Source organism: Danio rerio, chromosome 22 (assembly GCF_052040795.2).
Source record: "Danio rerio strain M-AB ecotype USA chromosome 22, GRCz13ab, whole genome shotgun sequence".
In the NCBI taxonomy this organism is placed as follows: Eukaryota; Metazoa; Chordata; class Actinopteri; order Cypriniformes; family Danionidae; genus Danio; species Danio rerio.
Window position 1 is genome coordinate 7,614,593 of NC_141042.1, and position 16,334 is coordinate 7,630,926.

A 16,334-nucleotide genomic window follows, 5' to 3' on the forward strand; every position below is an offset into this window, starting at 1 on the left:
TGGCGCAGTAGGTAGCATGATCACCTTATGCTGTGTTCACACCAGGCGTGGAACGCATAGATAAATCGCGCTATTCGTGTGTAAATAGCCGTGTGAACATTTGAGTTTACTCGCTTCATTCGTGCGTCAAGCCCCGATTTATTTGCGTGTCTAGACCGCTTCATTCGCTCGTCAAATTCACTTCAGAACAGATGCGGATTCGCGTGATGAGCAGGGCTTCTGTCTGCCCGATGACTCTAGCTTTGTTGCTAAATGGCTAACATGGATTTTATTAAGAAAATAACAGTGTTTATGTGCTTTATGAAGGCTGAAAAACAGCGTCGATAAGTTTAGGGCCGTGTCTGAGTCCACTAGATCCTTTCAGAGGTGTATCCAGCTCTTTGAGCTTATAAACTCCTCTAGAAAACTAACCTGGATCGAGGCATTCAGTAGTGCTTCTGACTGAGCCAAGCCCAGTTTGATGAACTGTTGTCGGTGTCGGCTGGAGGATTTCCTCCGGGACACCAATAACAGGCGCTACGTCACAATCATGGCCCCACAAGAGCAAGTTCCTGATTGGTTAACGCAACGAGAATGTCCACTTAAGTTTAGAGTTTAGATTTTTGAACTCGAGCGATTCACGCGAAACACATGCTCTATTTTCGCAATTCGTGTAATTTGCGCCGCGCCGTTCTTGCGTATTAAGCCACAGGATGTCTATTCGCGCCTTTGCATTGACTTAACATGTAAATCACTCGGGTTTGACGCTTCTTCTGCGTCTAGTGTGAACACAGCATTACAGCCAAAAGGTCGCTGGTTCGAGCCTCGACTGGGTCAGTTAGCATTTCTGGAGTTTGCCTGGGTTTCCTCCGGGTGCTCCGGTTTCCACCACAGTCCAAAGACAGGTGGCATAGGCGAATTGGGTAAGCTAAATTATCCGTAGTGTGCGGTGTAAATGAGTGTGTATGAATGTTTCCCAGTACTAGGCTGCAGCTGGAAGCATATTGTGGATTAGTTGGCGGTTCATTCCGCTGTGGCAACCCCAGATTAATAAAGGGACTAAGCTAAAAAGAAAATGAATGAATGAATGCCACTCCCGCCTAAAAAGCTTGACCAATCAAATGCTCTCTATTGTCTGACATGCCCCACCCTCTTTTTTCTTTTGATGCACTCAACTGAATTCATTGGCAGAACTGTAAGAAAACCAAACACTATTGGTTGTTTTTTTTTTGTTTAAAGGGGTGGATCTACTCTATGCCCCGCCCTCTCTTCATGTTTCAGTTGAGATAACGTCAAATTTCGAATGAAAAATGTCGATTTTAAAGCACTTTGTATTGTATTGTATCTAAAAACAATATTTAGAAGCTGAAATAAGATTGGATTCATTCCAGTTGATGACAGTTACCTCAAGTGCCAAAATGAGCCTTGAAATACGAGTAAAAATGCGTATCTCCACAGGCATTATATGAGTCAGTGAAGTGCACTGGCTTGAGTAAACGCTGCTGTCCATGCTGACACTATTGGATCTGCTCCTGTCTGCAAGGCACAATCTGAGCATCGCCTCCATTACTAAATACGCCCGTCAATCTGAGAGCGACAGAGATAGATGCTAATCCTGTAGCATCCAGTGACACAGCATCTGGAAGCGATGGCCTGATCTTTGTGTTAGAGGAGAATAAATGAGGGGAAATGTTACCGAAATCAATCCACTGCACATGGGAGACATGCTGACCTCCAATTACCAGGAGCAGAGAGCCGTCTGTGCATATCAACCATCCGTCTGTCTGTTAGTCAAGACTCAGATCTTCTGCTGTTTGTTTATCGATCACGTTACAGCGCTTTCAATCTCACGCAAAAACAAAGCTTCTGTTTCTTACTTTTCGCAATGTGGGCCTCATGAAAATGAAACATGGGAGGCCTATAAATAAATAACATTTATTCCAGACAGCGGGGTCGACCTCTGTCTCTCTCATTTGAAAATCAAATCATGCTCGTGCTTGTCAGAAACCAAATTTCTTCTTCTTGAGTGAATCTCGCCGCACGTCATAGCTCATCGCAGAAATCAACAAAAAAGCAGGAAATTATATTTTAAAGGGAGTAAGAATACATGAGTGTCTCTTGAATAGGGAACATGAAGCCTATTTTCTGGTCTTTCAGGACTGTTCTAGACATTTTCATTCATTGTTGTCATTAGCCGTTTTATTATTTGTATTAAAAATGTGCTTAATTTGCATAAAATAATGTAATGATGCCAATATGAATTCAGAAATGGAGTTGAGCTACTTTACAAAAATGAACTCAAAACTACCAGTCTTGAGTAAGTTACTTCAAAACATGTATTTATTACTAATTACATCATCAAAACTGAATTTAAATGACTACTCTAATTACTTTGTTTCAAAAAAGTCATTTAAATACCCAATGAGGAATTTAATTACTTGACTCAATAATACTTATAATATCTATAAGTCTCAAAATAATATATAAAAGTTATGAATATGATATATAACTATTAATTTGAGGCTTTTAATTAATGAATTTATAATTAATGATTTGTTATTAATAAAATCAAATCAAAAGGGGGCTAATAATTCTGACTTCAACTGTATATACAGTTGAAGTCAGAATTATTAGTCCCCCTTTAATTTTTTTTCTTTTTTTAATAATTCCCAAATGATGTTTAACAGAGCAAGGACATTTTCACAGTATGTCTGATAATATTTTTTCTTCTGGAAAAAGTCTTATGTTTAATTTCGGCGAGAATAAAAGCAGTTATAAATTTTTTAAGAACCATTTTAAGGTCAAAATTATTAGCCCGTTTAAGCTATATTTTTTTTGATAGTCTACAGAACAAACCATCGTTATACAATAACTTGCCTCATTACTCAAACCTGTCTAGTTAACCTAATTAACTCAGTTAAGCCTTTAAATGTCACTTTAAGCTGTATTGAAGTGTCTTGAAAAATTTTCTAATAAAATATTATTTACTGTCATCATGGGAAAGATAAAATAAATCAGTTATTAGAAATGAGTTATTAAAACTATTATGTTTAGAAATCTGTTCAGAAAATCTTCTCTTCGTAAAACAGAAATTGGAAAAAAAAAGCAGTTTAATAATTCAGGGGGGCTAATAATCTAATAAACTTTATAATAACTAATAAACTTCAACTGTATGTATATATATATAAAAATAAACACAAGCAGCTGTAGAAATCAAAAACAAGTACTAAAACAATAGACCACCAGAATCACAGCCCTGTTTATTTGGGACGAGTCCAGCGCCGAGAAATTCACAAAGAGAACAATCATTGGGTACCCGCTGTTCTTGGCAGGAGACGAACGTCTGGAAGCCTGGAGCCACTCCGAATCCCAGCTGATCGATGAAAGGTGGTTCATCCTGCGTGTGGATCTGTACTTTGATTCCTGCCTCGAACGTGGTCTCGTCTGCGAGAGAGATAAAGAGACATGAACGCGGGGACACAGACTCAATGCAGGCGTCTCAGAAGAAGAGCTGATAGCAGATAAGACGGCCCGCGCTTTCAGCTTATTTCACACTATCAAACAAGCTCAAGCTGAACCCAGGAGTCTACTTTAACTAGATCTATATGGTTGCGCTTCCAGTATGTGAGCTTTTTGGATTTGGAGATTATTTTTTAGAGTTTGAGTTTAACCACCTCCTACCATACAACAGGGAAAATCGTATGTTCACTTTTGTATATGGAAAGGGGTGTTATAATGCACGCTCTGAAATTAATTTACGAATCCAAAAATGCATTTTAATCCACTGAAAAAATGTTTTTTTGGTAATCTTCAATCAAATCTGACCATTTTCTTTCACATTTATAGTGGCAGTACTTAGGTTTGGTTAGGTTAAACTTTAGCCCCTTTCACACGGAAAAATTTCCGGAACGACTTTACCGCTAAATTCAAAAAAGCGCTGTTCACACAGGCGAGGACGTTACGAAATTTTTCCGGAAAAGAGCGTTTACACATCAATTCCAAAATACCGGTAAATTCTTACATCATTAACCAGAAATGAGCTCTAAACGGCTGCGCTTGTGTTTGTAAACATTTGACTACATTACAAACTCTTCGGATGGATCAGTATTGAGTACAACTCCAATGAAAACATAGAGAAACACTTTCGCATGTCGAGATGTTCATGATATGTGTGTGTGCTGGCGCTATGGGCGCTCACGGGCACACGCAAAGCTTGAAGGTAAACAAACAACGGATTATCATAAACATTTTATCGATAATTATTTACACAGTTAGCATTAGGAAGGAACATAGAAACATGATCTGACTAACTTCTAGCAGCTAAATGTGTCTGGAAAAATATTCAAAGGCTTTTATTCCCATAAACCGCGCACACGTGAATGCGTCTGACTGTTCTGATTGGCTAAAGCAGACGTCTCACGTCAGCACGTTCTCGACGTGTACGCGCTCTTTCCGGCAATCTTCCTTCTGCGTTCACACAGCGCAGCAGTCCGGCAAATTACCAATAATGTTACAACTTCTCTTTCCGGAAAATAGCCAGAACGAATTTACCGGTATTTTCAAAAAGGGCCTGTTCACACATACACACCTTTCCGGAAAATTGCCGGTAATTTTCTGGAAAGGTCTGTATGTGTGAAAGGGGCTTTTATTTGTCCCCGAGAGGAAATTTATCTTGGGCAAAAAAGGCGCAACAACATTGCTCTAAACGGACAGTAAAAATAAATAAAACAAAACAATTAAGAACAAACAGTTGAGAACATCCATTGTGTACAGAATAAGACCGTATACAAGTATAAATACATAAAACACAAAACCCAGTCAAGTGCTACTCACTACAGGAGCAGTGTTATTGGTAGAGTTTAACAATTTTATCGAGGTAGGAACAAACGAAAGCTTCAGTCTATTAGTTTTACACATTGGCATTCTCAGTCTTTTTCCTGATGGTAACAGCTGATATTCACTGAAAAGGGGTTGTTTAGAATCAGTGCTAATATGTATCGCTCTTTTCATAGCCGCCTGTTCGTATAGAGTCTGTATGGGCTCATATTGATTATTGCATTATACTTCTAATGATGCGTTCTTCTTAACCACGCCCCTCTTACTGTTAGTTTGCTATAAGGAAATGATGTGCAAAAAGAAACCCCACAGACTAATCACTTTCAAAGGTGTTCCCACAGATTACAGACACCACCCGGTCAGTTCAAGCACTCAAATCCAGTGCATTATTGTCCAAACGCTGGCTTTCATCCCCAGTTGTCTGTTTTTTTTCCATTCAGACAGAGTCCTCGACTAATGACTGGTTACAAATGCGGTTTCCAAGCACATCCTCATTGAGCACACAGAGGAGCACGCAGACGGCTTTATCACACTTTCCCCCTTTTAAACATCTGCTTAATGATAATTAAAGCACAAACAAAAGAGCGTGAGGGAAATCACACAGCCGGCCACAATAAAACTCGCAGATGCGCCTGTTAATGAATACTATATTAGCAGATCATCCACGCCACTGAATGAACTCACTTTTCCAGGGCCTTGTTAAACTCAATCCTGGGTTTATAATTAATCCTGGCTAGTCAGGCTTTACACCGTACTGCAGTCTGCTGGAGATTGTGTAATGAAGCCGATACCCATTAATTCTGGGGGTGTTTTAAAGTTCAGATATACTCGCAAAGAAATTCAGAAGTGCTCTGAGGACGTATTTTACATTCACATCAAATTCAACTTTACTTTTTGGACTCATAAAATCCAAGTTAAAGGGCAAATCTGATGAATGTTGGATGGGGTTGTGCTGATAGCCTGTAAAAAAAAGCTATATTCAGAAATTGGTTGCTGCCTGAAATAACAGAAATTAGAGATTGGCTTGAAGAGGAAAAAATGGGATGAAAATGGAGAGGCTAACAATGAATCTTGGGTTGCAGTCTGAGAAATGTAATGAGTCGTGGAATGGGTGGATTATATTCCTCCAGAGCTAATTAAAATGCTGGGATATTTAATGAAGAGGAGAGAGATGCTGTGAGAGGAAGTAGGTGTAATATGAAAAAATGGTAAATATCTGTGGTTTTTTTTTTAATGAGCTCTAAAATTGACTTTAATAATCATTTGTCTGATTAAGGAAATGGTGCAGAATTTGAAAGAGAAACGAGTGGATTTTTTGGTATTTTTTCACTTGCATTATTGCCAGACTAAATATAGATACTGGTACAACTATGAAGAGGAGAACCAAACATTGCAAGAAAGTTTTTTCTTGTAGTTTGTACATAAGCATTTAAAACTTAATCTCCATGCTTTGTTTGATATAAAGCTGGCTAAACAGCGTGTGCAGTGTTATATTATTATTATATAAACGTAATTTGTTTAATAATTAAAATGTTTTAATTTCCAATAAATAATTTAATATGTCATTGTTATGATCATTAGTGTTTGTGGATCGCTGGAGAACTGCACATCTGCCACTTTACCTAACTACAAATCCCATCACGCCCAGCACTCACACACCAGTTCTAGATCACCCCTTGATTTCACAGACACAGCTGCAGATCATCCGTACCGATTACTTGGACTATTTAAGCACCACAGACACACTCATTCTTTGCTAAGTATTGTCCTTGTTTCCATGTCTTCATCTGGCTTTTGATTCTTGGATTGTTTTTTTGGATTTTGATAGTTTTCCGCTTGCCCTGACCTTTGCCTGTCTCTTGGTTTACACTTTTGGATTGCCTTTGTTATGAATGTTTTGTTCCTGTTTTGACCCCTGCCTGCTATTAGTGGTGGGCAAAGCAAGGCTTCATGAAACACTGAAACAGTCGAAGCAAATGTGTCGAGGCAATGTAATGAGTCATGAAATGGGTGTGTTATATTCTTCCAGAGCTAATTAAAATGCTGGAATATTTAATGAAGAGGAGAGAAATGCTGTTAAAGGAAGTAGGTGTAATATGAAGAAATGGCAAATACAACATTCCATAATGCAATTCATAACCATAAATAAACAGAAAACACTTGTAAATCACAAAATATGGAAACAAAGTGTACCGGCATTATTAATTATCGGTCTAACTGAGGAAATGCCACAAAATTTCGCAGTCTAAATTGATTTCTTGCATTTGATCCTGGAAACAAATCATTTTTTAAACTAAGTTCAAAATAGTTTATAATCCACTATAAATCTGGAGGTGTTTGCCACCATTCGACATTTATAACAATCGATTTACCATTATTTTAATAGGGCTCTGTATACGATTGGCCTCAGACGATACAGTACACGCCTGCCAAAACATTTTACCACTGCATCGTTTCTCTATCATATACTCTTCTGGTATCCAATTCAGGGTTAGCAGGGATCACAACTCAAGGGTAAAAGTAATTCCAACCCATTAAAAAAAAAAAAAAAGTAACATGTGAATTAACTCAGGTTAAACAGACGTTAGCTCGGGGTTAAGCACACCGTGTGAAAAAACCTGAGAGAGAAGCAGTGCAGAGAGCAGCGTATCTGCAGGAGTCTGCCATTGTCAGGACATCCAGACAGCTGCTTTGTAATTACGGAGAAATGCAGTCAGCCGCGGAGGAGATTTCAGGACAGCGTTCAGCAGCTCGGAGGATGTGATTAGATATCTGAGACCTCGGAGAGCACCTGGCGGCTGGAGAAACTGGAGGCAGCATGAGCAGAACTCCTCAGGAAATCACAGCATTATAAAAACAATCTGGGTAAATGTCGGGCGGTGACACTGGCAGGTGTGAAGGGTTTCCCATCTACCCCCTCTCTGTTTTCAATTACAGTGGCGTGGAGAGGTTAAAATGGTCCCGAGACAGACTCCAGAGGGTTTCACTTCTGAATCTGGACGCGTCTCATCACTACAGCCAGACTGAATCTCTGGACCTTTTTTAAAATGTATTTTGGTGTTAATTTTGTAAAAAAAAAAAAAAAAAAAAAAATTGAGAGAAAATTATTATTAAAAATACTTTTTATTTTTATTTTAAGGGGATCTATTATGCAAAAAATCCCTTTTATAAGGGGTTTAAGCACAGTTGTGTGACATCATTGTGTGAATAAAACCAGCTTCTAATGCATTAATTATATTTTTTATAATCTCACTTGATAAAAACAGTCTGCAGAGACACTCTGATTGACATCCCCCTTTGTACGTGTCATCAGAAGGTGAAAGCCCCACCCATTAGTGACAATTTCCGCCTATTTCGCATAAACAGCCCTGAGCGAGAAGCAGCTGTTTTAAATCTGCTGCTATGCTGACACATTGGCATTTTTAGCTCCACCTTCTTTTGAACATCTCATTTGAATTTCAAAGCGACAGTCACCAAAAAGGGCACAATTTGGCCTAAAAGGGGCACTTTCAAAGAGTTAAAAAACATTTGTTGTGGGGTATTTTAAGCAGATTTTTCACATACACACCAAGGTTATTATAGTGAACAAAACAAATGAAAAAACGAAAACTAGTATTGAATAAAATCATTTTCGTTAACTAAATAATAAACAAAAACTGCATACAAAACTAACTGAAACTAACTAAAATTATAGCAAAAACATCCTTCATTTTCATTTTTGTAAATGTACTTAATACATACTGTAAGCCTTTTGAAGTAAATCTATTTACTTCGTGCTGCCAGGTGTTTGACTCATACTGCATCTCAGAGTCCAAAATCCTACTGCAGCCATTAGCAAGATCAATTCGGTCTCGCTGTCGCTGTTGCTCCCACGACAGAAACTACGACTAGACATGACAGCAGCACGGTGACAACATTAAACACAACCCGAGCAGAGACCTAAAAGTATCAATTTTAACACATTTGTGCCCAATAATGTTTCTTTTTTCTGTATTAGTGATTGGATCATTCTTTTCAACAGGATCTTCTATCGTAAGTGAACCGGTTGAACTAACTTACCAAATCAAACTGAATCATTTTAAACGATTCGTGTCTCCAGAAATGTTTAGCACTCATCCACAAACAACTAACTTTTTACATGCCTGATACCCCCCTCTGACTCAAAATAAGCCAATATACAGTATACTGAGTTATTCAGTTATTGGAACAGTACACTGAGATTAGAATTGAAAAATAATACTGCAAATGCGTGATTCAGTGAACTAAACTTGAACTGCAGTATCTTGCGAAACGTACGTTTATTTCATAACAGAAAGTCGTAATGGAATTTGAATAAAGAAATCATGCTTCAGTTGGGTTGCAAAACATAATTGTAAGAAACTTTTCAGATCATGGTGTTGTTTTAGCTGACTGAAATTATGATTGCTGACTACATATTTTTGATATGTTGAGTCCAAACTTTGGAAGATTGTAACTAAAGATTAGGTTTGCGTTAAAGATCTGAACTTCCCATCACTACTATGCATTTAACCTCAGAAGCAGCCTTGCACGCATATTTTACTTGAGGCTGCTATCTTGTGGGCTGTTGTGTTTGAATTTGAGGATGAATAGATGCTAGTGGTATATGGTAGTATTCTTGTGTAAAAAAATTTGCCTACTGCATCTTTGGTTGAGTTTTATTATACAAAATTTATTCTAATGATTTTGAATCTTGAACAAATATCCCAATTTACAAAAAACAACAAACAAAAAAACAAACTAATACCAAAATTAATAAAAACTAAACTAAAACTAAGCAATGTCAAAATATAGAAACTAATAAAACGAATAAATCTACCTCTAAAACTAATTTGAAAACAAAAAGTCAAAACAAAATAAAAAACAAAACTAAGGAAAAATCCGAAACTATTATAACCTTGACACACACTAGGTATGTCAAAGGCTTATTTCATATATTGTAAAAATAGGCAAAATAGGTCCCCTTTAAGCTTTAAAATTTCTTATTGTTCATATAATATATCCACAAAAATCATAAAATATTACTTTAAAAGCTGCATGGTATGCAAATCTTCTAAATATTTAAACATTTACATATTCAATTATATAACAAACAAATACTTTTAAAATCTTAACAAATGTATATTTTCATACGGATTTACACAATGAATAGATGAAATGATGGTCTATGTTGTTTTTTTTTTTTAATCAGTTTAATTTTCTGTAGATTTCTCTGGCACAGATTCTGTGTGGATCTACTCATCACATGTGATTGACTTGCAGTCGTGCATCTGAAATGTGGGTTTGGGTATTTGCAGTTCTGCAATCAATGGTATTCAACGTCACGTCACTTTCTGCATCTCGAGTGCTCAAAACTGATTGAACTTTAGCAGAAAGGTCACTGACGTTTTCTCCTCGCAGCATTCTGACCTTCAGCTGGAAAACATGCCCTGTGTGTGCTGCTGTCGTGTAGCTTTCTTTTTTAAAAAAGGCTTAAGCCCTATTCGAACAGGCTGTTGTTTCTCACGGGGACGTCTGTGAAAGAAAAACCTCCCGAGGTCCTTAGTTATTTTACACATGCTTTCGGATAGGACAGGATGTTATGGTGGCAGTGTTGGGTAAGTTACTTCAGAAAATTAATTCATTACTAATGAGCTATATGCACACAGACTTTTCAATTTCATCCATTACAAAATTGTCACATTTAAGATTAGATTTCTTTAAACATCAGCGATCTTCACTGCCTGTCAGATATACGAAATAAAGTGGGTCTCAGACCAGACAAGAAGCACCGCAATAAAGTCTATTTCCCCCTGCCATGTCTTTAAAATATGACCGTTTATTTTACCCCAGTATTTTTAATAGAGTTTCAGCGCTAGACTGTTGCTACTGATGGCACTAGTGATTGCAATGGTCTTTCATCTCGTTTTATGCTTGAACAACTAAATTAATGCTTAAATCTATTTAACTGAATGTGTTGTAATGTAATTCAATGCTGTAAAAACAACCTTGTGAAATTTGTGGAAGTTTGTGAAAGTGCATTATGGTTAGATTCACTGCAAAAAATGCTTTTCATGCTTAGATTTTTTTGTCTTGTTTCTAGTCTAAATATCTAAAATTTCTTATATCAAGAAGCATTTTCTAGACAAGCAAAACATGTTGTCTTGTTTTGAGAAATAATATGCCAATAATAAGTCAGTTTTTTCTTAAAACAAGCAAAATAATCTGCCAATGGGGTAAGCAAATTAATCTTGTTTTTTCTTTTGACGTAAGATTATTTTGCTTACCCCATTGGCAGATTATTTTGCTTGTTTTAAGAAAAAAACTCACTTAATATTGGCATATTATTTCTCAAAACAACATCATGTTTTGCTTGTCTAGAAAATTCTGCTTGATTTAGGAATTTTTAGATATTTGGACTAGAAACAAGACAAAAAATCTAAGTAAGAAAAGCATTCTTTCCAGTGTTTAAATAGCTTTTCTAAATACTTTGTCTGAAAAGTAAACTAATTAATCTATAAGTAATGAAATTACTTGACTAAATAGTAGTTCACATGAATCTTAGTGCATAGACAATATAAACTAAACTCTTTAGTTCTTTCAATTTGAGTCAAACAGGACCTTTTATTTTTGTTTTAAAATAGGAACACTTCAAATTTAAAGGGGACCTACTATCCCCCCTTTTAGTGAGATGTAAAATAAGTCTCTGATGTCCCTAGAGTGTGTGTGTGTGTGTGAAGTTTCAGCTCAAAATACCCCATTAATCATTTTCTATAGCTCTTTGAAACTGAGCCTATTAGGCTTTGATCCACATTGTACTGTTTTGGTATTTGTCTCTTTAAATTCAAATGAGATTGTGCTCTTTTCAAAGAGGGCGGAGCTACAAACACCTATCCTTCAGCATAGCAGCAGATTTAAAACAGGACTAACGCTATCTCTGTGGAAAACTTAAAATGTCAAACAAGTGGCCCAGAAGAATGTAATCTATGGAGACTCATGTTCATATGTGCACGCTAAAACTTATCATTTACAATGCCTCTCAGTCGCTGAGATTATCTTTTGGCATTTACTTAATGAAAACTCTAATATTTCATTAAACTATTTTTGAATAATAAAATTAGTTTCTTTATAGTCCAATAGATGGTGTTTTTTTTTTTTTCTGGTGAGCGGGGTCACCTTCAGCACACAGTCAAATAAAAATGGTGGCATTAGAGTAAGATACATACAACATTTCTGACAGGTTTTTATTAACCAGTTGGTTAGCATTGAAATCCCAGGTTGCATTGCATCAATAAAACTGAAGTCAGATAAAAAAAAAGCTGAGAAATGTTTAATAAAACCAATGTTGCTAAAGATTTCGAATTGGCATAAGATATAAATTGCAGTAAATAGCAGAATTTCACAATGTTGAAGGCACAATAATATTGTATCATGACGCCAAGCATCATGATAATATTATACTGTGGTGACTCTGGTCATTCATATCCCTTGTATTTATATGTGGGATCCTCAAATATTGTTTGTGAGACTCGTTGGTGTCAGTATTTACATGATAATCATGACAAAAAGTACATCAAATTACAGTGAAACACAACACAACACAAAAAATGCAGCTTTTAACAGCTAGTCAGTGATTAAGCCTGTACACGGACACTAAATGTCAGCATTTCAGTAATGTACGCATCCCTTTCTAATGGGCATGAAGAAGCTTTTCAAAGTTTTGCAAAGTAACCTGAAGTGCAACCGTACAGTGGCCAAAAAGAGTTTCGAAAATAACTTTTGGATTGATATCCTTTGCAAACTCAGAGATGTGAATTCTGATTGCAATTAAATCACCACACAACCTTGGTGTTTGTCAAAAACCCAATCTGTAATTTGTGAGAGAAAACACTGGAATTCTGTATTCAGAAGGCTCTAAAATCACCAACCACCCCCTTTGTAAGTGATGAAAACCTCTTGGAAACCTGGGAAACCATTAGGCTTTAGTCTGATAGTTTAGTTGATTTGTTTTTTTTTTTTACAGTGGAGTGTTTCTGTTTACGGATCTGTTCCAAAATCTGCTGACCTCCCTAAATCAAGAGCATTAGAAGACTCCATATGCATAATGATTGCTTTTTAAGATTCCCAATTTCGTATCCTGCCATAAATATGCAATCCAAACAGTAATGAGCTCAAAATGAAAGCATACGCCGGGAAAGTCCAAGACAAACATCCACTCTACTATCAATCTAATAGCAAAAAACACTATTTAAACTATAGTGCTATGTCAGTAATACTACTTATTATCATTTTCTGGAGCTCTAACATAAGAGAACAACAACAGCAACGCCAAGGTCATGGGTTTGATTCCTAGAGAACATTAAGCTGCTTTGAATAAAAAACATCTAAAAGCATTATTTTGTTTATAATATATATATATATATATATATATATATATATATATATATATACAATAAAAGACATTATTGTTGAATAAACACATTAAAACGAAGGGATTCGTTTAGCTGTGCATTTATGGAATGAGCACTGTTCTATGTCCAACAGATTACTATTATGTCTTTCATTTTCATTCCTTTAAAACTTATTCCTTTAAAAATGTTTTAACACATTTTAATTTGTTTGTAATTATTATAATTATTCTTTGTTTTATTTTCTTATACTTGTATTTTATGTTTTTTTTATGTAAAGCATTTACAATTAGGGCCGGGTGATACATCGAATATTAGCGATAATATCGAAATAATTTTGACGACGATGTAAGATTTTGAAATATTGTGCTCAAATATTATACTCCAAAAGAATGCACCGAGCGGCCCCCTTTACCACATTACCGTTATACCGTTTCTAATGTGTAAAATCATTTATTTACTTTTTGTTTTTTAGGACAACAGTGTTTTAAAATGTTTAAAGTGACATTTAAAGGCTTAACTAGGTTAACTAGGCAGGTTAGGGTAATTAGGCAAGTTATTGTATAATAATGGTTTGTTCTGTAAACTATTGAAAATAAATAAAGCTTAAAGGGGCTAATAGTTTTACCTTAAAATGATGTTTAAAAAATTTAAAACTGCTTTTATTCTAGCCGAAATAAAACAAGTAAGATTTTCTCTGGAAGACAAAATATTATCAGACATACTGTGAAAAATTCCTTGCTCTGCGTGGGCGCCAAAGTGCGCTGAAACATGGCACTTAGGTGCTCATGGTGACGCTAGCTTAGTTCCCAAATCGCTTCTGTCTGTAATCTCCACTATCCTATCCAAATAAAGGTAAAAAGCTACTAAAAACATTTTATTAATCTTCAATTTTCTTCTGATAATTTACGGACCACCTGGTCTCAAGATATTGATATTGACATTACTGAGGAGACATGGAAAGCGGTCTTGAACAGGGTTAACTCCTCCTCAATCTGTGCAGGTCACAGGCTAATACAATACAAGGTAGTGCATAGAGCTCATTGGTCCAAGAGCAGGCTAGCTCGCATCAATCTGTTTATTGACCCTGAGTGCGACAGGTGTCATTCTGGTACAGCTACTTTATTTCATATGTTTTGGTCCTGTCCTTCCCTGCTTTCTTTTTGGAGACAAACATTTCTCTTGCTATCAGCTATTACCACTGTTGATATCCCACCATGTCCAATTATTGGTTTATTTGGGGGTCTTCCCGCCGACCACACTTTACCCTCTCATTTTGTAGACTTTGAAGCCTTCTTAACCCTTCTGGCTAGGCGATTAATTCTTCTGAACTGGAAGAGCCCTCAACCTCCTTCTCACACTTGTTGGATAAGAAATGTTCTTTATTTTATGAAATTAGAAAAAAATTAGGTACTCTCTTCACCGAACTAGCACTATTTTTATTAAATTGTGGGAACCCCTTCGCAAATATGTCCAAACTCTTCAGCTTGACCCTGCTCCTTATGATTAAGTCCCCACCCCCTTATGCCCAGCTTTTACGGGAAACTATTTCTGGTTAACACATTGTAGACTTGTTTTCTCTGTATATAAGATTGCACTAGTGTTGTTGTTTTTTATTTATTTATCTATTTATTTGTATTATCTTATTTTTATTTATTATTATTTATTTATTTTTATTATTATTATTTGCTCAAAATACTCTTCAGCGTATTTGCTTATTGTTACATGTTCATGTCTTTGTAATTTTTTGTAACGTTTCACAATGTATAAATAAAACATTGAAAAAAAACATTTTAATAAAAAAAATGTAAACATAATTTAGGAAATACTTAAAAAATAAATAAAAGGGGGGCTAATAATTCAGATTTTAACTGTATATATCGAATATCGAACATTTTTTGACAATATCGAAATAATTTGGTTTATAAATTTCCCAGCCCTAATTACCATTGTGTATGAAATGTGCTATATAAATAAACTTGCCTTTCTTCAATTAATCCATTAAATCACATCAAGTCAAGCATTCAAAATCAGTTCTTATATTAAGGTAGCTGTAGGGAATATTATATAATTATAATAATTATAGGGAATGAACTTTATGTTAAGGAACAGCGAAAGTGAACGCTAACATGTACGCATTTGAATCGATTCTGACATTTGCGTTGAGCTTTTTGACATTACTGATGCTCATTTAACTGCTGATTCACAGTCTGTTCACTTTAACCTGTGGATTATTATCATTGACGCTGCGGCAGTCTAGCAAACACATATTAATCCTGAACTAAACCTCCTAAGCAGATTACTGATGTTTAGACGAGACCGAGGGCCATGCTGTTATTATGCAAATCTCACTGGAAGAGTGGATTGAATCCTAAGCATTTCAGCTGGAATCATTTAGTGTTTGATTGGATATCAGGAGTGTAAAAAGATAAATATCTGAGAAGAGCTTTCGTTCCTCTGGGGACTGAATTGAATCCAGACATTGAAATGCAATTATTAACTTTATCTATAGTTCTTTTGTAAACAAAAACAAGACAAAAAAGGGTATAGCTGTTCGAGAAGGTCAGTATGATGCATAACTAACACTACTGGTCAAAAAACACTTTTGTCAACAACAACAACAACAACAAAAATCTAATAACAATAAATGAACAACTAAAACTAAATGAAACTAACAAGTCACTGAAGAACAAACTGAATTAAAATAATAATTTGCAAAAATAATGATAATCATTTTCAGAATTAATAAGCACTTTTTTGTGGAAAATGTGACCTTTGGATGTTTATTAAAATACATAAGGATGTACTTTCACAGCCTAAGGGGACGATCAAACTGAACCCACTTTTGCGTAGAGAGGTGCCTTTTCTTAATGACTTTCTAAAGGCCGCAAGCGTTTTGCGAGCTGCTTATATGCCCTGCGTGCCTCAAGTTATAATCGTCTGCTGCGCCTCACATTTTTACCCTTGTGTGCCGTGCGCTTGCAGTTGAAAATAAGTTAACTCCGAGCAGAAAAAGAGCGTTACATCAGTCACGTTTTTTTCATTCTCCAATCAAATGAAAGCAAAGATGGAGTTTCCGTTTAGGTGCCTGCAGTGTTTGTGTTGTCAAGACAA

General features: G+C 36.0%; 1 protein-coding gene across 5 annotated transcripts in view; it reads right to left on the bottom strand.

Moving 5' to 3' along the window:
• asic1b (acid sensing ion channel subunit 1b) overlaps positions 1–16,334 on the bottom strand; it is a 394,977-nt gene that overhangs the window by 39,564 nt on the left and 339,079 nt on the right. For all 5 annotated transcript variants that reach the window (XM_087302592.1, XM_087302591.1, XM_087302593.1 and 2 more), the window contains 1 exon segment: positions 3,296–3,423. In XM_087302592.1, coding sequence (XP_087158718.1) covers positions 3,296–3,423 — 128 coding nt within the window.